We start from the raw sequence: 27,511 nt of genomic DNA on the forward strand, positions 1-27,511 counted from the left end.
TTATCCACAACCTGACGGTCATCGTCCATCGTCATGTAGGGGGCCAATAATTCTTCGGAGAATTCTTCTCTCGAAGTGAAGAGTTTGTAATTCCTCCGTAATGGATCATATAAAAGTACAGTTTCATTTGAATAGAGGACATTTTTTTAATAAATCGATTACAGTTGATAGGAAAAAAACTATTCCAATTTAAATGCGAGGACTGATAGGTTGCTGGCAAAAACGGCCACATGGTCCTTAAACCGGAAAATATTCAACCTGGAAACCCAGATAAAATTGGACAGTTGCAGTATTATAATTATACTATTAGATTGATCTACAATTGAAAATTGGGGTTTCGTCTATTTTTCCTTTAGTAAAGTATTCTTCTTTGTTTAGTTGTTTCCTTCAAATCAGGCGATACCAGGGATTTAAAAGACTCTAGCAGCATCAGACAATGGATAGAACCAAATGGCAAAACCGATCACGACGAGTCAACCCCGCTTCTGAACGGGACAAAGGCTGAAGAAAAAGAAAGACCGGCCACCAGGACAGTTAACGGGTGAACTCATTGTCTATATCAGGTGAGTCACAATACCTTGTATAGAAGAGTAAAGTGCAGGGTCTATCAGATGCCGAAAAGCCCTGGTATTCTCGCGGTACCATCCAGGATCAGTATGGAAAAGGTGTTTCATACTATAGGATTCCTCTATGTTGTTTTCATGCTTCTCTTCCTCTAGTTTTGTGAAAATTCTGAACAAGTTTTGTCAGTTATTCCGACGGTTACTCAATTTAGTGGTAATAGTTGTGTATAAGCATAGAATGAATGAAGACTGATAGATTACCCAAATGATAATTGAAAGGAAGGAAAATAAGGACAAAATTCACTACGGGAAATGAAGAAGAATTAAAAGGGCACGGTTCATATGTTTGGAAGGATTTAAGTTTTGGGATCTGGAAGCTCAAATTAATTAAATCCAAAAATCAGAAACAGCTCAGATGGAAGCATTTGATGCCTTTTTTAGGGCAGTGCCACTCAATTCCGGAGATCCCGCACTTACAAAAGGATAAACTGGTTCTCGAAACACCGTTTTAAAGCCAATATAATAAAAAAACAAATTTCCGGAAAAATCGAACTTTTTCTCTCGATTCACATTTAGAAATTGACATTAAATCTAGATCTATCAGAAGAGCTATGTTGGTTGACGGTGGATAGAATGAAGCAGTTCAAATTTTTAGATAGTTTTGGGTTAGTATCAAGAGAATAGGTAGTTCCTGGACTAGCTTCATTCAAGTTCTGAGTGATCGAAAAGAAACATCAGTAACTCTAAGAAATAAGAACTACTATCAGAAGTTCCCTCTTATGTTTTGCCTGAGGGGGAATTCTCAAGGCGTGAGTGGTAAGGGAAATGCATCTATATGAGGATAATTGCGGCTAAAGCACACACATTTTTCTATAATGACATGACGAGCAGAAATGCCGATAACTTCACCAATCCCGCCCCAAATGATTAGCGGCTACCATTCCCAAAATGTTACTGTTTAGTATTCTCTTTCCGCGTCGACCGGGCTTAGATACGGTTGGACTGTTGCGTTCTAACAGAAAGAAAGGGGCGGTATAGGGAAAGAGTTTTCATATGTCCGTTGAATCTTGATGATGATTAAGAAGAAATAAAAGAACAATTTTCTGCTCTTGGTTAAAATATTTGTTAATATGTGTATTTAGTATTTCGAGAACCATATTCCAATCTCGAATGCAGTTCTACAAAGATTCCAGCAAAATAACAGAAAATTTTTCTAAGCACTCCATACTTCAACTATGATGTTGGTGATGCTTTTTAAGGTCACCGTTTGAGGTGCAGGCTTCTATTTTCATCATCATCAACAAACAACCCAAGGCCCACCAATTCGTACTGGCGGACGCTATCGCTCCATCTGAGGCAGGGTCTACCACGTCTCTTTAGATATGCTTCTGCCTTACCAAAATATAAATATGGTATGTCTTTTTTTACCCCTTTATAGGACAACCGCATAGCTTCTTATTTTGCACTGTCATTTTACTTTTATATTTGATTGTTAATTATAGTGTGTATATGTGCAGCAAAAAAGATGCCAAAAGTATGTATAATATAGCAGATGTTAATCTTTTGAATGCTTTGTGTGGTGCGGTTAGAAATGAAACTAATAAGTCCGTTTAGGATATTATCTAATTGTCATAGGATTGGGCTTTTGGATTAATAATGAATTTAAGGACCACGTTATTTAAATTCCACCAAACCTTTGATGCATTGCAGGTGGTTTGAAAGAACGCGTCTTTTGAAAGCTCTTTTACGATCATGCGGGCCTGAACAATTTGAAATCTCTTTACAAGCTAAATCTGATAATGTCACCATGACCTTAAGACTGAACATCCGCTTAATACTTTGTTTCATTTGTGGTTTAATCTGGTTCTTGATTCACGCAAGCTATTCCATATTCTTTTTCATAGCAAAAACCCTTTATTCTTTGCCGTCTCCTGGGAATGACTCTCGAGCTGAAGAGGGTGGGAATATATGTATAGTCGAACAACATGTGTTTTCCCAGCGAGCTAATTTTTTGCAAATATAATTAGCACTGCGTTCACAAGGTCTTTGTATGTCTTTCAATACGAATGCATCATTCATCCATACCACAGTGCGTATCTATATATAAATATGTAGCATTATCGATTCTGCTGAGCGTCTTCCACAAGCATTTTCCACATATGCCTATACATTATGCAAGCTACAATTCCCAACCTGGTCCCGTAGCTGTCCAAACATATATAAAATGCCAACATCCGACCTGAACTAGATTCCAAATAGGGTGATATTATTTTCACTTTTTATTTTTAACCTGTTACAATAAAAGCTGGATTATTGGATATATTATTGGTAAGTACTCGAAACGATTTAAACATGATTGACATCGTAGAGATAACGACAATTGCCATGTGAATCTTATCCAAGTGGCTCCGAAGGTATAGGCAAGGTAAACGGGGAATACGTTGGGTCTCTTGAGAACCGGCCTGATAATAAAACTGTATCATTACGATTGCATGCATTAAACTATGAAATAGTGAGAAATTCTGAAATAGCTCCATAAATATCTACATAAATATGTAGAGTTTATAAATATACAAATAAGTAAGGTATTGGCGGAGACAGACGTTTTAAGAATAAATTGTAAGCATTATGCGATTCTTACTGTCTTTAGAGGCTTGAATTTTCTAGGACAACATGGGAATGTGGATATTGCATTATTTTTAAGCAGAAATATGCTTGGCAATTTCGAGTTTGTATTTAAATAATTGGTTATGAAATAATTCTGATAATTATTTTAATTATTTGTAATAGATTTTAATATTTAATGTGTTTTCTTTGAATATTTCTTTGCCACCCAGAACTTCCAGATCTTATCTGTATTAATTTGTGCACATAAATTATAATTTAAAGAATTTCTAGGAAAGGAGGTTCGTAGTAACTTTGAATAAATATGTAGAGAGAGGCATAGGTTCAGAATAATTTCAAATGAATATGCAGTAGGTAAGTGTAAAGATAACCGTTGGTATTCAAACCATGGTATTTGGATTTATTTTTAAAAAAAGTGATCGATCACTTTCTTCTATGAGACCACAATTGTCATGTTGAAAAGGACAAGCATACAACGAATAATTTTTTAATTATCTTAAAAATGAATAATAGTTTTTTTGCGGTATTTTAAGGGTTTCTTATTGCTATTTTAAAAGTATTATACAATATAAGGAGCAAGTACATACCTTGTGCTTCATTCGGGCATGTTTTACAACATTTTCCAGGTAATAATATTGGTTCGTCACATGTTACCGGCGGACATTCACTTTTAATATTTCGACATTGCACTCTGCCAACTATTCGACGTTTCTTTTGCACCTGAAATATAAAGAAATAAAAATATATATAAATATAAGTAGACCAGAAAATTATAATAAATAAAAATAATAAAATAGGCATCTCCAATCAATTACTACTTTTTGGAGCTTTTATCAAAGAGTGGTAGAAGTTCTCATTTATTACCTAAACAAAAAGCACACTTTAAGAGTCAGTTGAAGGAAAAGCATTGAAAAAAGAAACAACTGATTCCCGAAATATGGTTTTTATATAACAAATCACTTTGTAGCCAGGAGAAGAAGAATTCTCTTTAATTCAATAGCCAGATGGTGGAAGATTGCGTTGAGTTTTTTAATATTTTCTGTGTTGCGTTGAAAAAGAGAAAATTCAAGCCCGGGGTGAACATTATGCGGTGTTCATTGAAATTTCCACTCCACGGCCTCTAAGAAAATTTCAAGCCCGGAGAGTTCTCCCATTTTTTTCAGAATTAATGGTTTCATTTGTTATAATTTCTATCACTTGGAAGATAAACCATATGGAGGCACATAATTCCTTTGGAGAAACAAGATCGATTTCCTAATTATGCGTAACAGTTCCAAAATATCCAGTTAACATCAAGGATAGCTTTGAGATATTTGTGTTGGGGCAATTTCTAGTCACTGCAAACAAAGAACTTCAGCAGAACAGTTTGATTAGCAGGAACAGTGAACATGGAGGTCCATGTCATTTAGGCATAATTCCACGATCCTCTGCCGATACGGATTGATTTTGAGACGACAATTAAAACCGCGTGGTGATTGGCATAACGGTACTAGTTTTACTGAGTGCAGGCTCAACGTTCACCTTGCTGGATGCAAGGTCTACCTTAAGCCTTTACCGGAACTAAGGAACCAGGCACCGGAGTTGTACAGGGGAAATCCACCTTTGAGCCCACAAGGAGCTCCGAGAGTGATATGGGTAAAACCACAACCATCATGAAACTCTCACTAGGGGGCCAACAGCAAATAAACAGGCCAAGAGCATATCGCTCAGGAATTGCACCTCAGAAGGCCATCCCGGTTTTTATGTTACCAGGTTTCGTGGCAAGAGTCACTTCAGATGAGTCCCTTGCAGACTTGGGTTTGATCGCACTCTCGCGGGAGTGCTATACTCCATAAAGGGTCGACTTGACTAGTGCTAAAGATAATCTGGTCGTACGGAATACAGTTTTTAGGACCAGACGAAAAATCCTATTTTGTAATAATTTAACGATCATGAAGATGATCAGATTAATACTCGGGGTACCTCGTACGTAAATGATAAAATATTATAACGAGGTATCAATGTTAGTATAATCTAAGAAGAATAGGTTATGCTTAACAAAAGCGTCAATAAAAGAGCCAAAAATATCTTCAAGCCACACGAGTGTCGCCGCTAAAGGAGGAAAAAGTTGCATTTAGATGCGACAGAGGAATTCTGAATTTGATTTAGTTATTACATTAAAATATCAGTTTATATTTGCTGAAGATATTCTCACTCTCTCTCACATTAGTTGAAAATAACAGACTAAAAAATCCATCGTACGAGCGGAGGATGACAAGTTTTATTCAAGTTATGATGGAATTTCTATAAAAAAAGTAGTCATCAAACCGTGCTTGTATTTATATAAATTAAATTGATGAAAATATTTCTTATTACTCTGAAAATCAGCTAAAACCTGTCATAAATTCTTGTCAGAAATACGATTTGTCTTATCAGCGTAATAAGAGAAATGAATCTGAAAAGTTTTAGCAAATCTTAAGAATGATAAGTCAAAGTTGCGTTTTTTTCTTCCCAATGATATCACCCGTAAAGATCACCCGATGACAGAGGCGCTATTGAAATGAAAGAAAGCCATCATCTATCGCTCGGGGATTCAAGTTAAGAAGTATTGGTTTGCTGAGCATGCTAAGATGAGGAATTGCCTAAGTAAATCCATAGTCTTAGATCCGGTGTCTCGGGAATCAGTTGACCTCTCCTTGACTGATTTAGACAATCAATCCAGTTTTGCAAATTCATTGCTATTCTTTTTTTCAATTAGAAGCTAATTTATCTTCAAATAGCATTCTTATGGAAAATCTAATTCACTTTTGATTCATTCCCCTAAAAATGTCAATATTTAATATAAATTTGGCTTCCAGTACAGCTACACTAACGCATTTCTCCCTCACTCCATGATCTATCTACACTTATTAAATTTAAATGCATGTCTTCTCCATCATTACATTATCGTACATTCTGTTTGCTGATATTATTGCGAGAGCAATAAATGTGTGATAATATCTAACATTTATCAAAAGCTGTCAATAGTGGCGCCATGGAGCTGAAATGATTATTATAAGGCATAAGTCATATATTGTTGCTATTTTTGCAACCACCCACATATGTGTAAATACCTACACATGGTAACATATTTTGTTGTGTACACGTGCAAAAGTACACGTTGACTATCTGAGAAAATGTTGATATGAAAGTTCATCTAAAATAAGCGATTTTCACACGAATTAATGGTTTGCAACTTTTAATTCTTGGAATCGATCTTTCAGATAGAATCAATCAACCGCTTTGCACCAATTTTTACCGGTTGCTATTAGATTGATTTTTGAAAGATTGTTTTATCTTTCTTGTTAAAATAATGAAATCAAAAGGAAATTATTAATTAGGGAAGTATACAATATTTTTTTTTCTAAATTGCAATCATATATGTTTGGCGGTGTTCAAAAGTACATGAGAAGAGCTGAGAGATGTGATAACAGTGCGATAGTGGATTTCAAGTGGCGGATACAAAAATCGTAGATAAGATTTTCCTATCAAGTTTGCAGTACTTATATCATCAACTAAAGGTAAAGTTGTCGGATTAGATTTGATATACGATTAAGATTTTAAGGGGATCAGTGGATTAGGTTGAGATTCTAGGTAAATGAACTCCTTGCCAGCACGCAACATTTTAGGTTTGCACTTTCAAGCCACTGTTTTCGTAAACCCATTTTCTAAAGGAAAAACTTTAATTTATGGATTTCCCGATTTCCCCGTGCATATAATTCGTAGTAAAGGTTGAACTTGTAACCCTATCTCTGGAGGGGGTGGAAAGTTTATAGAGGAGAGGGGCACGTTTCCTTTTTCAAATCCGAGGAAAACCTTTTGTGGTCACTTCTCCCTTCGAACCCCATCCCCGCAGGCAGAAAGGAGTATATGAAAAGAGAAGAGCAGGATCTTCTCTCTCAAGCTCCTTTAAAGATGCGCGGGGGTCATCCCCTCCCCCGCTTAAAAAGTTATGGCGCTTCAAATGGGGGATATTTTGGTGTCACCATGGTAAATTTTGATTTGTCGGCGCCACTTTCGGAGATGGAGGCTGTAAAGAGGGCATGAGAGAGTTACGATGAAGACCCGCCCTTTTGTAATTGCAATGAAACCCTGTCACTAATTGTTAAACAGTTACGGCACCCGGAAAACATGTTATTTTCGGGGGGACCTTCTTCTTCCTCTTTCATGACCTGTTCATGCCTCCCTCTCCGAAGGTCGCGCTAGCAAATCAAACTTTACCATGTTGATACTAAAGTACCCCCATTCAAAGAGCTATAACTTTTTAGAGGGGGTTGATCGCCGATAGAGATTCAAAAAATATTAGATAGATATTCTCGCCTTGGGCCTGAATTTTCTCTTTAATGTTCGGCTTATGAATGACTACTACGCCAAGGTATGCAAAAGATATTGACCGATTTGTTGCTAAAGAGAGGAAGCCTGCAGGAAACTTGTAGGACCCAAAATGGAGAAAGCGTCAAGCTTTTCGGAGAAATCAGCGATGGATCAGTAACACTTTAAAGAGCTATGGTTAATTCCGATTCGCCACACAAAAAGGGTCTTCTACAGAACAAAATATAAATCAATGTTACGATGAGCACAGAGAACAGCAGAGAACCTAACCATTTATGAACTAGTGAACAGTCTAAACTTCGTTCGGGTTATCGTAGCGAACGATTGCCAAAATGGCAGAAGCTAAGTTTAATTAAGAAAGCAGGAACAAGTCTGGAGAAATTTCAAGTTAGTTGTGTAGCGAAGTGAAGGACACCCTTGAAAGTATCATAATTTGCTACTACGAGAATATAAGTTCAGGGTTGCGATCGATTCATTTGAAAACCATAGTTTATTATTTTAGCGAAGTATGGATCCTAATTGCATTAACGGACTTGGGAGATTAACCAGAGAAGAGCTACTGAAATAGGAAATGAGGAAACGAAGCGTCGAGCCTGGAAAGCAAATCCAATAAGCCCACGTTTATTAACTGGTACGGAACATGCATTGCGGAGTGGCGGAAGTTGGTGTTAGACTCAAAGCTGATCAATCTTCAGGCGACCCTCCTTCTTTCTGTCCCAACTGGAACTAAATCGGAAGGTTCACAGTGACGATTGATACGCGCAGTCATATCGTTGCTATTGTCGACAGCTGGTCAGTGGAAAGACGGCTCTGGCTGGATGATTTACTCTCCGTGGGTATCAAATCACTGTTGTGATACGATCCATTTAGTGTAGAATTTTTGCTAGGTAAGAAAATCTAATGGATGTCGCGTAATAATAATTTTCATCATGAGTTCGGATTTCCTCTACGAGTCTGGCCCTAGATATCTGAATGTCTATTATTATATTTGATGTAGCTCTGATGTGTGACACGGTGCTACTTTAGAGTAGATGTTGAAACCTGCTAGTATCTTAGAACTCATAAATGGAATTCTAAATTCACGATAATGGGGGGAGAGGAGTTAATTGAGGTTTTTTTGGAAACTGTTTCATCATTTTAATTCAAAGTCCTATCAGAAAAATAAAATAGCAAATTTGATAACATGAAGAGCAGTCAGTCGTTCAGGTAGAAATGCAACCCCAAAAATGCAGCGCGAACTCAAAATTCCTTCGGTTTCATTGGTTAGCAAGCACTGTATTGCTCGACGAACTCCAAAGTTTGACGTCTTGCTTTCTATTGTTTGTTCCGACTGTTCTCATAACATAATATTTACTAGCTAGAAAACAAGCAAGATATCAACTTCCGAAGATTCAATCGTCTCCCATATACTAGAAAATCATCATCACGTCCCATCTATTTTACTATGGAAATGGGTGGCTAGGTGTAATTTTAATGCCAAATTTTTCAAATATGAGGTGTGAAATGAATAAATTTCCATTTTAATTTGGCGACATCGAATAAAAAGCCTGACTGAACGTAGAAAAAGTTGCAAAAGTTAAACATGATTGAATCTTCGTACCTACTATGTCTGTACATGCCCAGAAAAAACATCTCAGATAGTTGATATAGTAGATATATTCAATCCTTTCGACAAAGCGCAAAAACAAACAATAATTGGATTCTCCTTCACTTAAAAAAGACCCGAAAAAAAGCGTAAATCAGTAGAAAAACATCAGACGAGGAAAAAAACTTATCGAAAAGAAAAGATCAAGTGGTCATTAAGACGCCAAAAAGTAATGCCATTCAAGAATCAAATCTTTTTTTGGGTGTCAGTTGAATCAACGGGCGACGCGCCTCAGCGCCAACAAAATGAGAAAAAAATTTAAATCCAACTTATTATATATGCTACGAATGGTTTATCTTTTTTTTCGGATGTAGTTGGGCTTCTTTTTATCTTTTGCCTTCGCTACTTTCGAAATAAGCATGGACAATTAGCGATAAAGTAGGCGCCGACGTATCTTATTTTCATGCTACCAGAGATCAGCAGCACAAGATGTGGCGCAACTCCATGGTAATCTGGATGTGCTTGTGGGGTATCTTTCTATAATTTGCAAAAGCAATTTGCAAAATTCTCTGAAAAAAAGCTTTCCTTCTGGCTCCTACAGACTTCTTTTAAGGGCAGTTATGTACGTGTAATTAGCGCCACACCGCGAAAAGGTAACACAAACACGTTTATAACTTGAGCGTGATTTCAGGCTCATATGTTGTAATGATATTAATAACTCTGATACGAATCGTACTTGAATTGTAGTCTGCAAGCCGATTACGACAGAACTTTTTATGTGGAAAAGTATCTGACGAAAGAATAAATAATTAACGTTACGGAAGTGAAAAGTCTACGCAGCTGGAGATATTGCCGCCATGGCGGCATGAGGGTGCCTATTGTTTGAGCTTTTCCAAAGAAATTTCGATTTATGATTGCAATCAGTTATAAATATATAAAAAAAGTAGTCACTTATCTTTGTTTTGAAAATGAATGAATATCTGTAGATTCTCTACGATATCTGCCACGCAACACGTTTGTATTTTTAAACTTTTCGAGATATCGCAGAGGTGAGATGACATAAATGATGACTTGAATTATTACAATACTTTGAAAGTTTTGTTTATGTGATAAGATTGTTGATAATTTTGAGAGAACTTTGACACAATCAGATTGGAATGGACCAGTTTCAAGGCGATATCTTTTCATTGAAAGTCTAACAAATCTTCTGATAAAATGAAAGCTCTCATAATTTTAAATAATTTTAATTAAATTTAATCCGCATTGAAGCAAGAAGATAAAATCTGTTAATTTGCTTTTGATAACCGAATTTGTTTACAACCTAAAGGTGCATATGGCTTGATATTTATTGGTAATTCTAGAATTGAAAAATTTAAAATTGGAAATCGGGCCATGGATAAAACTAACTTATTTGTGAGCTCATCGTTACCATAAACAACATAGTTCGTCAGTACCCTGAAATATTTCAGGAAGCATGTGGGGAACTTCTGTCGACATACACATTCAACGCCTGTCAGTCACAGTGGTATCCTTCCTCAAAAAAATCACTCTCTCGAGGAGCCTTCCTTCCATTCTTATGAAGAAATTTTTAATTTTCCACACTTCGCACGCTTAATCACGATTTTGAAGCCGAGGTCAATGCATCAATCGCCTCTTTCAAATCTACGTAAACATACTCCCAAACAACCAACTAGACTGAACTATTCCATCACCTACTCCTCTCAATCAAATTGACCTGGCATGATTGTATACTCAATTTCGTCAACCTCAAAACGGTCACAAATTATATTAAGCAGAATAAAAATAAGTCGGCTCTGCTTGCTGCTTGCAACCACAATCCTGTAGATATCTGTCTCTAGGAAAATTAAAATCCTTTTATTCCTAATAGCTGCAGACGTTTCTTCATTCTCTCAATCTTTTCGAACGAGAGCGAGTGATAGAAAGAATTCTTTCAAGGACTTCTAGTTTGGACCTGGTGATGCGATCGCACATGTCCTTTGCATCCCTAAAATTGGTGTCTTATTCGGATTGAATTGCAAGATACTAACAATAGCCTATCGCCTTGATATAAAGAAAGATTCCGACTCCAGCCGCAACTAAGCTAATCCTTAAGTAGAAACGCGGGAACCCCGGGTGAAAGCGGCGACAGCTATCCTCCCCGTATAATAGTTTTACTTTAATCCCACAGAACTTCGTCTTTTCTTTCTTTCAATATGCCGGTGATCGCAACGTTGAGACTTTTACGAAGGATATTGTACCCGGCCAGGATTCAAACAAACGGACGAGCTTTACCAGTACTTACGTTATTTCTGCAGGAATGTAGCAAAGAATAAATCATCACTATCATTAAATTTTAATTTAATTTTTTTTGTATTTTTCAAGGATTACTTCACATTTGAAGCTTGTATATTTTGAAAATATTTATTCTTTTAAACGCCTCGAAAGCACTGATCACTTTTCTATCTTCGGAAAACTTACGCTAACGTCGCCTGCATTTCTTATATGTCGTTGAACTTATCTCAGAGTTTGTCGAGTTCTCATAGCTGAATAGACCTCAAATTATAATTTTTCCATTATTTTCGTATTACAAGTCAATCACTCAACGGTGAGAAGCATGACAGTGTTGACCATAGATGGGCCAAGAGGGCCTCTGACTCCCAAGAAAGCATACAAGTCTTGAGACAACTTCTATTAAGTGCAAATAAATGATCTGTTGATGACTCCTCAGAACAATTCAATTTGATTTTAGCACGATATAACCAGATATTAATTGGTCATCAGCGATTCAAGTGGTGTGATCCCAGGCCAACTTATTTCTTGAAGAGTTCTCGTCTCTCTCTTCAACTCATGATATCTGCATTCCATTCTCAGGGTGGCTAAGTGATATCAATCTCATTGAAATGGAACTTTCAAAGCATATTATGGTGGAGATCAATCAAATGTCGACTCTTTTTTTGTGAAAGGCAATACCATGTTGTTTAGTGCATCTGCTAGTTTGCAGTTTTGAGAAATGTTTAGAAAGTCTGTAGACTTGGTGCTTCTAATGCGGAGGAACATAGAAATGGTATCGGAGCTCTTACTATTCGCAGGTACTCAAAGAGCATTTATCGAGCTTGAAATACAGTTAAAAGGAGCAATATATGGCCAGTACTGTAAATTGAATATCAGATGATAGCAGCCTTCTTCCGCAAGACCAACATAAAGCGAGATACAATGAAGGATTAGATGTTTGCAAATAAATCAGTTTATTATAAGGGATGAAGAAATTGTCAAGCAGGTCGCTCTAAGCAACTTCAGGATGCAAAAGACGATATTTACACAAGTACGGGCTGTAGTCGAAGTAACTCCCCCCTCCCCAACTTTAATTAAGTTCATAGCTTTCACCAAAATGAAGATGTGGGCATGCCAATTGTTGATTATGTCTATTCTTATTTGGATAATTATTAGACTATGTTTCTGTATTATATCCTTCTCGCTAAATGGTGAATAAGTGAAAAACTAACAAAAGCGGGCCAACATAAGGATATAAGCGAATACCAAGGATCCCAACTGAGGCCTGCAGTTTCTGATTTTTAGGTTGCGGAGTTCACAAGTTTTCGAGATAAACACTATTCTCAGTCCGCTCATTTCGAACCTGAAATTCATATCTTGGAGAGGTCAATACCTGACGCCTATATAATTTATATAGAACTGTGCCATATACCAAGGGGTATATCCAGAGAAATACAGGAAGCTCGATTACAATATTGGTAAATTTGTCAGCCAAAATGCAGTCCTTCCAATAATATTTTCCCTCATGAGAGGACCAATTCTGTTGGGAAACCTTTTCTGCAAATACACTATTGGGTTCTTCAAATTCACAGTCATAGTTTGGAAACCAAGGTCAACGAATATATCTTTTAACTCTTAGTTATTTCTTCATGTAGTTTGTGCGAATTATATCCATGGGAAAATCACCTTATATTTCAGGCTTAAACCGCAGAGCTGAGCAGGGTTCCCTTAATTCCAAAAAAAAATGTCTGTTTGGGCCGGTTTATTCCAGAAATACAAGGCGTTTTCCCATGGATATAATTCGCACCCATGACGTATTTGCGTAATGATATAAGGGAACGAACTAAATTTTCGGCCACGCTGCTCCCAAGGAAGAAGCGGAGGCAGCATCTGATGAGGGCCCCTGCTCAAATGGTATTCGCCCTGAAATTTTAACTTTGGGTATTAGCCCAGAACGATGAATTATGGTCCAGAAAAGTGGAAGACCCCATTTGGTTTGGCCTCAATTTCAAAAAAAAAAAATATCATCAGAAAATGACAGATTTGATTTTCAATGCTGCGGCAAACCCATTCTCGATAATATTAAATTCTTCTCTAACTTGTCAGCAGACCTGATGCCAGGGGAGGGGGGGGGGGGCAATGCTGCTGTTTAGTTATTTTCAAAATTGAAATGCTTCTATGCCAAAAGCCTGCGATTTACTACGGATTGAGGCATTGCAAGCAAATCATTAGAGTACTCTGGTGAAGGACGAAGAGCGACTTTCGCGTACAAACCTGGTACCCGTAAACATGTTGATTTGAAGGCAGAAGTGGCAGCGGATATGCTCTAAATCAACAGAAGGTGACAACCTTATCGCTGGTTATGCCATGCAGTGGAATTTACTATTTCAGGTTTTGGATGGAGCTGAAGCGACGAGACGCGTAGGTATGGTTGACGTGCTATGCATCACGTGGGGCAGTTGCTGGAGAAATGTTGTAGACGGGAGTATATATGGTAGCGATGACGTTTTTGTCTAATATCCGAAGAGAATAATCCCCATTTGCTTTTTAGAAAAAAGGAGCGTGACCACGGAGTAGTACTGTAGACAGTTATTGAGTATTTTCTTCCAGGAAGCGAAGAGGAGATAGTCCTATTTAGGAAAAATTTACTGTTTCCTTATTACATCAACCCAAATGTTCACTCAATGTAAATCCATAGTCGACCCGACTGCACTTCCTCTGCCTGCTTCCCTGCCCCTAACACGGAAGAAAGTTAAGCTCACATTAGAAGGTTATCATCGAGTTAGGCATGTATTTTGGAGAGTTTCAAAAATTATAACTTTTAGGTGATTAGAAGAAATGATAGGATTTATATTTATATTAGTTGACCCCCCTAATCGCGTGGTATGAACAAATCCCAATTTTTTCGATGCTCCTCGTTGAAATCTTATGCAGAGCATGTAAGTCACGTTCGCTTGATTTGCGTATGTTTTTATCTACAAATAAAATAATTCAAATTCCATCTTATTTTCTGATTACACCGAAACTGTGCTTCTATTTTGGAGTTTATTATCGAGCATCATCATCGCAAAACATTAACAAGCGAGAAAAATATGTCAGGCTATATTTAAAACGGCGCTTTTGATAATTTGAAAAACAAAATTTGCACTATGCACTTATTGAGATTTATCTGTGTCTGTATCTTTCTGTTTATTTGTGTATTGTTGCGTATAAATATTTAGCGTATTGTTAGCTGTTTTTCAGGAAAAAAAAGCTTTTAATGAAAGGAGCCAATCCATTGGAATTCCGGCAGCGTACCCGACATATGACATTAAAAGAGCGCCATTCAAAAAGTCTGGAAAATATATTTTAATAACCCTAACACGACAAATTGGCGTCTAGAGTACACATACATACAATACATGCATAGAGATGAGCATTAAACTTTTCTTCTTTTTTCCCACAAGTTTCCGAGTAGGTTATTATCGCTTTTATTATTATTTCTCATTGAGTTTGCTACAATTCGTTATCATGGCGCTAGGCCACCTTGTATGCGTCTGTATATATGGAAATCTGTAAGTACGTATGTACATAGATTGCAATAACGTACAGATAACGCGCAGATAACAATAGAAATATACAAAAAAAAATAGGTGAGCAATATATTCTGGTTATTTCGTTCGCATTTATTGTTTTCATTCGTTATATCATGTGTTTTATCATTATCATGAAATAATAATTGTTCCAGCTTTTTTTGCTTTACTATTGTTGTTGTTGGGCTCAATATATACACACATTTGAATTGGATCACTAGAAAGATTTGAAATGGTTATTGATAAAGTAGTTATCAGTACGTACTTCAAGATTTCACTTTTTTTTTATTGTTGCCGTGTTTTTTTTCCTGCTAAATTTACGGCGCTCATTGCACCAGCGTACTATTGGTACCAGAGTGCTCGTAGATAGAGTATCTGAAATTGCGTCATACATGCATAGGATTTACTGGAGCGACTTGTGATAATGAGATGTATCCCGTGCGAGACATTGTATTTGGCCTAATCGTGGCATTGAGGAAAGTTGATAAGAATAAGCTGGGATAGTTTTGGTTTTGACGGTTTGCAGAGGATGTTTTCGAAAGGTAGTTGATTCTTTTTAGATCACACACCTGACATTGATGTTAAGGAATAATGTTTTGAGATAATCGCTTGAAATTTTTGAAAAGTTTGGGTGCAAGCCTTAAGCGAGGGGTCCGTGGACCAGGAAAGAGGGAGTAAGTTGCTCCTCATTTGGTCCGGTCCAGCATTAAGTTGATGCGGACTTGGGACCCCATCATTCTCAAAAAAAAAAAAAAATATAAAGAACTTTGTTCAATATAATTGCTAAGAAAATACACCCACATTGGGCGCCAATTGATTATTTTGTTTCAATATTGAGTATAATTTATCAAAAATACAAATATTTTGAATTTTAACTTTTTTTTCACTTTTAACTTCTTTGAGGAGAAATTTTCCATAATTTATGCCTTGATGATACAATCCTCATTACTCCTTTGTGAAAGGCTTGAGTTTCTGCAAAAGCTGAGAATCCACATTGGGCGCAAAATTAAGAATTGTCCTCTTGTTTTCTACTTGGCTTGAAAAGAAGGCGATAAATATTGGAAACTTCAAATTGAATCCGAAAACAGGATCGGGTCCCTTGACTTGCTTCAATCATAGTAATTCAAAGTGGAGACAAAACCGTCAGTAAGGAAATATTTTTTCAATCAATTCGACGCTTTCTAGGGTGTTTTTTCTAGAAGGCATATTGTGCAAATTTAATGTCTTTCGCTATTTAGATACGGCGTAGCTCGACAAACCTTTTTGTAGATTATGACTTTTGCATGAAAAAGATAATTTACACGGCAATTACAAAACAATTTCATTCCATACAAAGCCTTCAGTTCCTTGTTTAATAATGTCACTGAATTTCTAGTTCGATTTGTATAAGAAGAAAAGGCAATTGGAGAAGATCCTGATTTTATAGACAATAATCCCAAGTAAGCACCGCGACCGAAGCGGCTCGGAGATGTTTAGTGTTCCTTGGTCCGGTTCGGCATTAAGTTGATGCGGACTTAGGACCCCACAATTCTCACAAAATAAAAATATGAATCTGGGCACCGATCGTGGGGTTCAAATTACTACATTTTAAGCGAGTTCATGGCGAAACAAGTGAATATTACAAACAACATCGTAGAAAATGGACTTAATCACTCTTTACAGGTAACCGATTTTCTTTCTATCGCACAGACTTCATTATCTCATATTCATGATCCTCGGCCATTTCTTCTACGCTTTGCTTTGTGGATGCAAAAAACTGTTTTATCAAAAACGAAGTAAATTATCATGAAACAGATCCTGATAGCCCCATGAAGGTTTTCTGCCATTTTACATAATATTTGGGTTCATAAAATTTCCTATTGGGGCGATGGACTGTTAAGGTCAATGATTGGATAGCTCTGAGATGTGTAGATTCCTAAGAAATGAGCCCAGGATAAAATATGGAAATTCTGTGCTAAATTTCATAAAAAATGTTTTATTGGGAGGATGGTTGCCTTTTTTTCAGGATAATTTGCAAGTAATATCAGTAATTTTCTCTTTGATGTATCACTTGCAATGGACTGAACACGTGCAACATAAGGATGATCTTAAAATCCCTAACTCTAGACTAAAAAGGAAAGTCCAAGAAAAATTGCCGAAATAAGGACCTTACTCAGTCAAATTACGTGATCAGAAGGTTGTTTTTGAATTTGTCTAACTGGAGGACATGGTGATTGAGCCGAAAGATTAGAGGGAAACTATCTGTAAGTAAACGTGTGTTGATATATTAAAAATGAGGAAGAGTTGAATAGGTGAGTCTAGTTCAAGCTTTATAGATTTTGGGGTTTCAATCAAATTGTTTAAGGATGGCATGAGGATTACTATTGACCATTAAGGGCGCTCCATCACCCATTCATGATATTTTCAGTGGCTACCGTCCTCAATAGACAAAAAATTAATGCGCCCAATGTTCAGTTCCGCGGAATACCAGTTTCGATTGATCGACCTGTATCATATCTAGTAGATACAACTTCAGTTAGATTGTTAAAGCAATTTCCAAATTTAAGATGAAACCCTTCAAACGAATATTAAAGAAAAAAGTGGAAAAACACAGATGATTTTTTTTAAACCCTTTGTGTCAGCTTACACCAAAAATAGACAGGTTCTATCATTTGATGGTTTTTTCAGTAATGTACATCGAAGTTGTGCAAAAACGCCTTACAACTTTCCGATCAATAGGCTATAATTCCTAAATAACTGATAAGAGTCTGCTTAATTTCACATTAGACGACCGACTTCCCAGACAGAATGGAAGATGGATAATGTATGCAAATCCTTTGATTTAGCAGGCTACTAGTTATATTTGTTGTTTGAGGGGTTGATTACCTTTTTCCTATATTTTTGGATATGATTATTTTCCTCATAATTATCTCAAGTCCATAGAAAAGTGATAAGCTGTTATTGACAGATAGAAGTTTACCCTAAAGAAAACAACCAATCAATAGCAGAATGCGTGGTTTGAGTGAAAACACACGAGCTTTTTCATAGAAGATTTTCTGAATTGGCGATTAGGGAGATATTGTCGGAAAAGATTATCGATCAATCGGCCATAGACCTAACGAAGTTAAACCCATTCGAATGGTTAACGATTATCTTAAGTCTCACTAGATTTTTCCAGCAATATAACGCCTATGCGTTGAATTTATTGGTCCTTTCCCCTTTGGTAATATTTTCTTTTCATTGAACCTTTTAACAGAATTCTAAGTGAAAACATTCGGGCATGGTGGAAGAAACCAACATCCGTATTTATGCACATGCAACTCGGAAGCCAGAATCTCGGCTCATCAGTTTTTGAGAATGAATTTCTCACCATAGAATATTTAGGTCCACGACGGTTCTGTTAGTATGTAGCAGGGTAGTGTAGATCATAGCGTAAAGTTCAGCGTGAGAAAAATTTTGACTAATTATAATTTTGCTAACATTGGTAGCATTTCAACCAAACTTTCGAAAATTGTGGCTCCATTCATGGGCGATATTTTGAACTTCTAGAATGAAGTTAAGAGGAGGGGTAAAAGTCCAAAATATAATAGTAGTAAAGTAATAAATTCTTCACTGCATTTGAACAGATGTTAGGATGGGAGGTATTTTAAGAAAGAGATGTCACCTACTCCTATATGGAATCTCCGCCTTAAAATATTCCGCATTTCTGATCCTGATTTTTTAGATTTTCCAGTTGGGTAGTTTTTGAGAATAAGTTGTTGATTCAACATTGCATTTTTTAATCTCTCACTCCCCCGTATTTACCACAGACTTCAGAATTAAGATGTGCTCCGAAAAATACCAATTCCAACTCCTCATTTGATACCCCACATAGTTTGCCACCACGATATACCCAGAAAACTTGAGACTTTGTCGAAGAACTAGGCAACGGACGACATCCAAGAGATTATACTCATAGATGTTCCAGAGAAAGTAGCAATAGAAGCGGAGAAGAGGAAAAAGCAAGGAAAACAATCATAGGGAAAAAGAAGGTAATGAAGCTATGTTAAATCTAAAAATTCATTTTGGACCAAAATCAAAGCAACAGCCAGGAGGTTACTTTAGTAAAAGAGGAGAACTCACGAAAATATTAGTTGTTCAAAACGAAGATGGCTAGAACGCCTACGCAGCCAGAGCCAGAGGACTTCTTCAAGGGATTAAGTTTTTGATCAAGACTTGCTAATCAATTTAGCGTCGGCGTCGTTAGAATCACACGGGGACTACTTTGATTAAAAAAAGATCTGGGCTCGAAAATAATGTAGCCCCCTCCACATCAAATTAAGAGCGATAACCACCGGTTGGAGCTAATTCTGGTTAGTAAAATAATTAACGTGGAATTCCTTGGGTACTTTCTTTTTAAAGCATTTTTTCTGATCTCCGTTTTTCATCACATTTTGGGCGTCTTACTCGTTTCAGTTTTGCGTTTGTAGTTCCGGATTATACCTATGTATTGAAAGATTAAGTACTTGTTATTATATGCTCTAATATCCACTTGTTATCGGACTGAGAAAAATGCGAAGCAACGGACTTAGGATCTCTCGTGGAAATTGCAAATTGCTTCCCATTTAGTCTGGTCCGATATCAAATGTATGGGGACTTAGGATCTCTCAATCCTTAAACTAAAAATCCACCGGCTACATTCAAGTAATATAGAAAGTAATGCGAACAATAGTCTACAGAATCTCTAGACGTAAACGGATGCGTAATAGCACTGAGAATGGCGGTTATTTTGGCCACAAATTGCAGTGTTAGAAATTTTTATGGAAGGATGACTCCAAAAACTAACATGGAATCTTTTGTATATTTCTTTTTACAATTTAAAGTAAAAGTTATGAATTATTAGAGCAAGGTTCCTCTTTCCTCTCATTAACTACTTTTGTATCATTATTGGGCCAATATAGACAGTAATTGTGCAGGGACAACGCACGTTTCTTATGACGCGAAATGTGTGAATAATGTGAAAAACGAGTAGAATCTAAAATTCCTACCAATAAGAAAAAAATCTTAAGCTAGATTTAGAATCAAAAGGCGAGATTCCTCGAAAAAAGCCAAATTCAATATACAATTTTTTACGCTAGCATTTCAGCAAATCTCGTCAGACCTTACTCATTCCTACAAATTTTTATTCATTTATAATTAATTTATTACTACCAAGAAAATAATCCCAAAATATTTAACTCCTATATCAAAATTAGAATAATTTTTAAAAAATGGGTGACAAATGAAAGTGGTTTTCACGTTTGTTCTAAACCAAAGCAAGGAATTCCTACAAAAGCATTTCCTTTCATTTTTAGTTCCAACCGTAATGCGCAACCAATTTAGAATGCTATTTCCGAGCAATTATAGATATTATAATAAAGTTATTCGCTCGAAATATTCTCATTTCTTTCTCCGTATTCATATTTCTGTCTCTTTAGATTAGTCCAAGCGGTAATGATCACGGGGATGATGATGAAGATGATGATGTTGGTTTTACGTTAAAATTCTTTTTTGATAAAAGTTCTGTGTAGAATGTCAAATTTTTATAATAAATGACATTTTAAAATGCCTTTCTTTCTTTCATTTTATTTCTAAATTTCCTTTTGAAATGTTTCTAATAGACACCGAAATATTTTGCATAAAAAAAATTAAATTTTAACAAGATCTTTTGTTATATAATTGATGCGTGATATATTAGTATAGGATAATGTGGATGAATCATCGTTTGTTGATTATTTTTTTAGTGTGGATTTCAGAATTTTAAATTAAAAACTAACAATAGGAGGAAGAGAGGAAGAATAAAAGACAGACGAGGACAGAAGCAGAGTCATCAAATTACATCAATTTGCATGTAGTGCCTAATTGATTAGGTGCTGATCATCATCATTCGATGAATAATTTAGTTTTCTTTTTTGTCCCCGAAAAGTTGCACCCATCCTAGACAAGGTGTCAAGCGGGTGGTGATATTCAAATTTTAGTTGCTTTCAAGCTTGATTTTAGTGTTTGGATTTCAGAAGTTGTCTTTCATTTTTATTTTCAAATAAATTAAATTCAAATTTGATATTTCCCGCCCCTATATCAACCGAAGAGTCGCCTTGGGCAAGGTGGTTAGTCATCTTCGGAAAACTAATTTAGTATGGATTTTCTTCAGACACAACAAAAATGTGTACACACTTTTGCATAATTAACAAAGAAAGATTTATTTTTATTGATCTTTAGTCTTTAGAGTTGGTTGCGCGGCTTCATTTGAGGGATTATGTTACTAATTTTAAATATACGCGTATAATCTTCCTCATTTGAAACCGTTTAGGAACGAACAGATCTTCCAGGCTACTACCACCGTTTTTAGATTAAATATCTCCAACGAGCACCATCCCTAAAAAAATGTATAACGCCAATCATTCAAAAGACGCAATCATCTTCATAATAAAAATTTATATATATGCTTGGCGTTTTTCACACACATGCGATGCGGTTCATAAACTTTTTTTGGCTTGGGAAATTAGACATGAAAAAATTAGGAGAACCGAAAGCTAAATGATTGCATAAAATCACTGAAAGCTATCCTTGTAATCATGAGAAATTAGCATTCAATTGGACGGCAATGAATTTGAATTTATTTTATGATTTCCGGTCGTAATGCGATTCTTTAATAAATCCAATCTGTGGAAAATTCAGTGCCTATTGTTTGGTGATTTCTGTAGGAACACATGTTCGCTAATTTTCTTGGTTTTCAGATTGCTTTGATTTTGTTTGAGGAATAATGCATCCGTTTGGAAAAGGCTAATTTTGGGAGTTTCAACCAAATTATTTTTTTCTTTTTTATTTCAAATAATAAACTGAGAGAACGATCTAGAATTGATTATTGCTGTGCATCCAGGCGTAATCAGTTTTGATTTAAATTATCAAAATCATTCACAATGTATTGCGATAAAAAAAACAATTGATTCTTTCCTTTTTTGAATATTCTACAATTTATAAATTATTCTTTATCAATTCATTTTGAAAAAAGATCGGTTTTGTTGCGAAGCAAGTCAAAACAATTGGTTGATGTTAGTCAATATCCAATAATTGAAAAAATTACTTACCGAAACGCATTCGCATTTGATGCAGTACATGACGCCGAAAGGTGGGCCTAAATCCGCATACCACGTTGTACCAAGTTCACGGACGGTTTTTCCAAACTGGCATTCTGAAACTGAAATGAAAAATAGAGAAATTAGTTATATTGAAAATATATATAAAATCATATTATAAAATGTTTTTTTTGAAAATTATTTTGAAAGGTGTAATGTAAAGTGTTCTTAATTAAGATGTTGTACTGATGAAGGGAACAACTGGTTCCCGAAATGCTGTACATATAAACGGCATAAATGGCTTTTTTCTTGAGGGATTTGACCGCATGTGGTATACATTTTTAGAAGGAAAGGAAGATTCCTTTTAATTTGAAAAATTTATAGATCAAAAGTGTATTAAATTTCGGCTGCCTTTAGGATGCAGATTTTTCCAGATTGTAGTCGTTGCTTTGACAATGAGGTGTCTGTCAGCGAAACTCATTCCAAATAAACAAAATTTTCAGGAAAGGATTTCCCTTATGTAGTCGTAGTCGACAAAAATACATTAAATGGTTGTTGACAGAGTGAGCATTGAATGTGAGCTTTCTTTTGCTACTGACCAGAAGGGGGAAAATCACTGACGATTTAATGCCCGTCCTTCAATATTTTGTACTAATCAAACGCTTGTGGTTTGAATAAAATTGAGTCGCCTTAATGGACAGCTAAATTCATTGCCCCGCAAAATGAAAAGAAGCCTTCTGCATTACGGCACATTTTAAGGTAAGGCTAAAACGAAGAATCATCAATGGCAGCATTATTTCTCAATACAAGAAGCTGGCCTTCACAATTTAGGAACCAAAAAACGAAAAAACGAAATCCTGACAATATTGAGATCATTCTCAACTTTCTCTTTAGAAGGTCCAAGGACAATCTTCGAAAAACAGGATGCTCCTGTTTCAGACACCTTGCTTGACTAAACAGCCAAAAGGACGGGAGTACAATTAAAAGGTGAAGAAAGGGTGGTCATACCGCTGGAGGAGTGTAGAAATTACTTCCGATTAAAAGACCCAAGGGAAACAAAGTGGCCCAGATGTTGCAGGTGCAAATTTTAGGAATTATAACCAATTTAAACTTGAAATTCGACTTTTAAGACCAACTACATAGCTAAGAAAATTTCCGTGCTCCAGGGTTTACACTGATCAACGGAGGGTGGATTAATTCAAAATCCAGCATCCATCCCCATAAACTTGCGATGAAATTGAATTTTTTGGCTACAGTGTGATTTTCCGTTTTCCAGTGAAAAAGGGAATAACAGATTCCCGAAATACGGTGTTTGTTGAATTAATAATATGACAGGAACGGAATAACAGCTGAATGGACGAAAAATACTGAGCTATACAAAAACCTGGCAACGTCTTGCAAAAGGAAATTTTATACTTGAAATTAAGGGGAAGGTCCCACAAGGCGAAAATTGAAGCAAGAGTGGGTAAATCACTTACACTAGTGGAACACACAGTCCCAGAATTCTATTCTATGTAGATATGTTATGTCCTCTAGTTCTGGCAACGATAAAAAGGTTACAGACGAATGAGCCCGAGTCTCGATCAACTCTATTTCGTGCACAGAAGCTAACAATTTACCGCCAATGAGAAGAAAAATAAGTAGTACTGAAACAAAGAAGGTTTTCCTTTTTTGGCTACAAACCGAATTATTTCAACAAATATAATATTCCGAGAATCAGTTATTAACTTCTTCAACTACAGAAGAAGGGATAGAAGGCTCCCCCCACTGTTTTTAGTCAAAAAAGGGAAAAATTTTCTGTTTTTCATTATTAATTTCTGGATATTAAAATATTAAAATGAGAAGAAAAATTTACTTTGGTGGGAAAATTTTTGACTGTGTAAAAATTAAAGATATGTAGCCATGCATAACATTCCTTTCCAATGCCTGGAAGGGCTCTAAGATCAGATGTGGTGTCATTTATGAACTTTATCCTTTGTTCCTTCGAAATATTTTTCTCTAATTTAAAGTCAACGCAATATAACCTGTAGCCTGCTTTTGGTTTCAAAGGTTTCATTTGGCTCTGACCTTTGGTTTCGAGTTCATATCTTCTATCCCCTCAAAAGAAATCTCTTTTGAAAACCAACATCCTCTTCCGGCAGTCTCCAGAGTCCAATGTCTAGGTTTACGACAGTAATTGCATATTCCTATCTATCTATTTTCTCCAGCGTTTATCTGTGGAAAAGTTTCATTTTTCAAAATAGAGCCTTCTAGGTAGAGCGACACGAAATAAGGTTCTGTTGTGTTCAATTGGCTGAGATTGTTGATTTCTAAAAGCTAATGAGGTATCCTATGGTGTTCAGCGAGATTATAATGATCTTAATATTTGCAATTTCCTCCAGGACGAAGTCAACTCGTCAGATGATGTTTTGGGAACGAAGTGATCAAAAGTGAAAGCAAAGCCAACTAATTCCCGAAATACAGGATTGATGTTAATAAAATAAATTGCAGCCAAAAATAGACAAACTGTCTGTAATTTAACCAAATGGAGAGGAACTTTCTTCTCAATTTTCGCTGCAGGGGCGCCCTCCCCCCGCAACTTGTCTTTTTGAGAAAGAGATTTAGCCCGAAAAGAGTAGACCTCTCCAATTGCTCCGACCCAACATCAAGGGTATGTAGATTCAGGAACGTTCAATCTTTAAATAAAACATCTCAAATGAGGTTTTCATTCCGTAGGTGAGTTGTCCGAGCTTGGCGATGTGGATTCCAAGGTGGTCGCCATCTCTTCAAACCATTGATCCATTCCTTTGATAGATACTCTTCCTTGCCTCAGTGAAGTGGTTTACGCTCTTATGCTTTGGATTTTGGATACCTTGTTTATATACTAGACTTTTCACAAGTTTCAACAAATTCAAGGAAAATCATTTATTTTGAATTATTTTCGTGGTCCCTCTCGTATCAGGTCCACATATAATTGGTTCTTTTAATCTTCTACTGTGATTTATGTTGCCTGAGCTGAAGTGGTTTCAAGTTATTTAGTACATTTAGATTTATAGATGATGGATCTTGTTATAAACAAGGGCGGAAAAATATGTCTGAATAACTTTCAAGATTATGTAGGTTACTAGATAGTCTTGAAATATGTAGTCCAATGTGGGTGCTGCCCTCAATCAGGGTTCCATGAAATTGGATCATGGTTAAGGTTGAAGCTAACTAAGTTCAGTAAATTCACGTAAGCCCATAGTGAATTGAAATCATTTTTGCGTGACACAATTGCAATATATCTTCTTTCATTCACTATGCTTCCACATGTCTTCCGAAAATTAGGCAGCCACAAGAAAAAAATTCAATAAAATGATGCTTGCCAAATAAAAAATCATCAAACCATCATCGAAAAGATTCAATCAACCAACAGAGTATCATAAAATTTTCGCAAAAATTATAAGGAGGCGCGTTCATTTAATCATATTAGCTTGGATCGATGTATCTTGAAGATCATTGAATGTCACAAATGTTAACCAGCAAAAAAATTATTGATTTGCCGAAAGATTTGAATGATTGTTGTCTGGTTGATGCTTTAACTGTGACTGTGCCTGATTGTATTTTGAATGGCTGTTGCGGAGGAGTCACAAGTCACAAAAGTCATATAGAAAATAATCTCTCATCAAAAGATGTCTAATAAAAGAAAAAAGATTGTTGTGGGTGATGCTATACTGGCTGACTGGGCTGGTTGGTTGGCTGCTAGCTGCCGTTGCTGCTAAGAGTTGAACGTGATGCCTAGATAAAACATCTTGAAGCCCATAAATATGATTTTGATTATCATCAAACCAGAAAGTCGTACGTTTTGTGATGATGATCATTTTGCCTTAAATGACGACTTGCGCCAACGTCCATTGTATAAATCAGCAGCGAAAAACTTACTAACAATCATATCACATTCAGAGGTATTATATATTGAAATGATACTTCGCAGAGCACTACAAAGCCATGACATCATCCCAGTATGCATTTCTCCGTTTCAAATTCCATCGGATTCAGATCGAAATTGAAGATACTTATACTGAAGAGTTGAAGGTCAATGAATTTTCCCCGCTCGATAAACTACTCTAATCATTGCAAAAAAAGGTATCGATGGAAAAACTCATTGGGGAAATGGAGAAATCATTGAAACAATTGTCTCGGAACAATGAGTAGTAGAGGATGTATCTACGAGGGGGGTAATCTGAATCGGGATCCGTTCGTCTTTCCAGTTTAATTCATTTTAATAGATTGGAAATGATCCTGAACGAAGTTCGCATTCGTACCCCCATTGAAAACGGCTCGCTTGAATCTAGTTCGTTTTTGCTATCACGGCTGCTCTCGCTCTAGTTAACGATAGCAGTTAGGGCTGGTAGTGCCCTACGAGGGATCGGAGCAAGCCAAACTTTGACTTTAGTGGAGCTTCGATCTCAATACGTTTTTAGATGAGTTTTGTTTAGAGAGTTTTTTAGTCTATCCTGCTAGCAGCTACTATTTGGATGTGTCAGTCTTGGCAGACAATGATGTTTCTTCATTTGATACATTGAATTGACCGCATCAACTTTAGGACTATGAAATATTGACAAGGCGTCATATTCGAGGTGGTTGAGGATCAGCTTTTCGACCTCAGGTTCCGGTCATGTTACGTTACGTGCTTGTCCTGCCACTGTGGGTTTAGCAACTACAGAGCATTAAGTGCGGCACTAATGAAATAGAAACTAAACCTTATTAGAAATTGACTAGGGAAAAATAGGACGGAACATGTCGAGCATCTTTAAAGGTGTAGATTCGAGGCATGCTACTGGCTAGTGGACCAGTAGTGCGTCTGGCTAAGTTGAAAGATTGGAAATCATGTTGTTTCACAAAGAACTTATTGTGCCATAGTCTACCCAAGCAACCGTGTATCTAACAGCAAGTTAAAACTAGCAATCCTTGGAAAGCAACATATTTCTTGAATTTAAGTGGTTCTCAAGATGTCATGTTCTAGCAGAAGATCATATGCAAACATCGATTCACTATTCCGACCCCGTTTCATGATTGCCACAAAGCAACCCTATGCATAGCCTCAATTTAAAATTGTAACAAATAGGCATAATATGCAATCAATAAATCGAATTGAATTTGCGTTATTTGTTGAATAATTTTAAAATAAAATATACACATGAATATATCATTTGCCATGGGCATTCGACGTCGTTCGTTGTCTCGTCTATGTTTGCCATTAAATCCGATTTAAGAATCATTTAAGTCGCCAATCCCAATCAGGGCAATTATTCTTCGTTATTTGCAAAAGTCTATTTGAAAAAAAGTATGGAATAAACGAGACCGGGTTAAAGAGACTAAATAAAATCTACAAAACCTCCTTTCTGTCCATATACAATCCAATATTATTCGTTATTCATTTTGACCGATTGCGATGGATTGGATGGATGGCGCCACCTTATTAATAAACATTATTAAATTCGCATCGTAAAT

At 36.3% G+C, this 27,511-nt stretch overlaps 1 protein-coding gene across 1 annotated transcript in view; it reads right to left on the reverse strand.

The window, feature by feature from the left end:
- Nucleotides 1–27,511, reverse strand: part of LOC119656605 (dorsal-ventral patterning protein Sog) — an 87,700-nt gene that overhangs the window by 13,689 nt on the left and 46,500 nt on the right. The window contains exons 2-3 of the mRNA XM_038063039.1: nt 22,052–22,161; nt 3,776–3,908 (exon numbers count right to left, since the gene is read on the reverse strand). Coding sequence (XP_037918967.1) covers nt 3,776–3,908; nt 22,052–22,161 — 243 coding nt within the window. The remainder of the gene's footprint in view (nt 1–3,775; nt 3,909–22,051; nt 22,162–27,511) is intronic.

Source organism: Hermetia illucens, chromosome 5 (assembly GCF_905115235.1).
Source record: "Hermetia illucens chromosome 5, iHerIll2.2.curated.20191125, whole genome shotgun sequence".
In the NCBI taxonomy this organism is placed as follows: domain Eukaryota; kingdom Metazoa; phylum Arthropoda; class Insecta; order Diptera; family Stratiomyidae; genus Hermetia; species Hermetia illucens.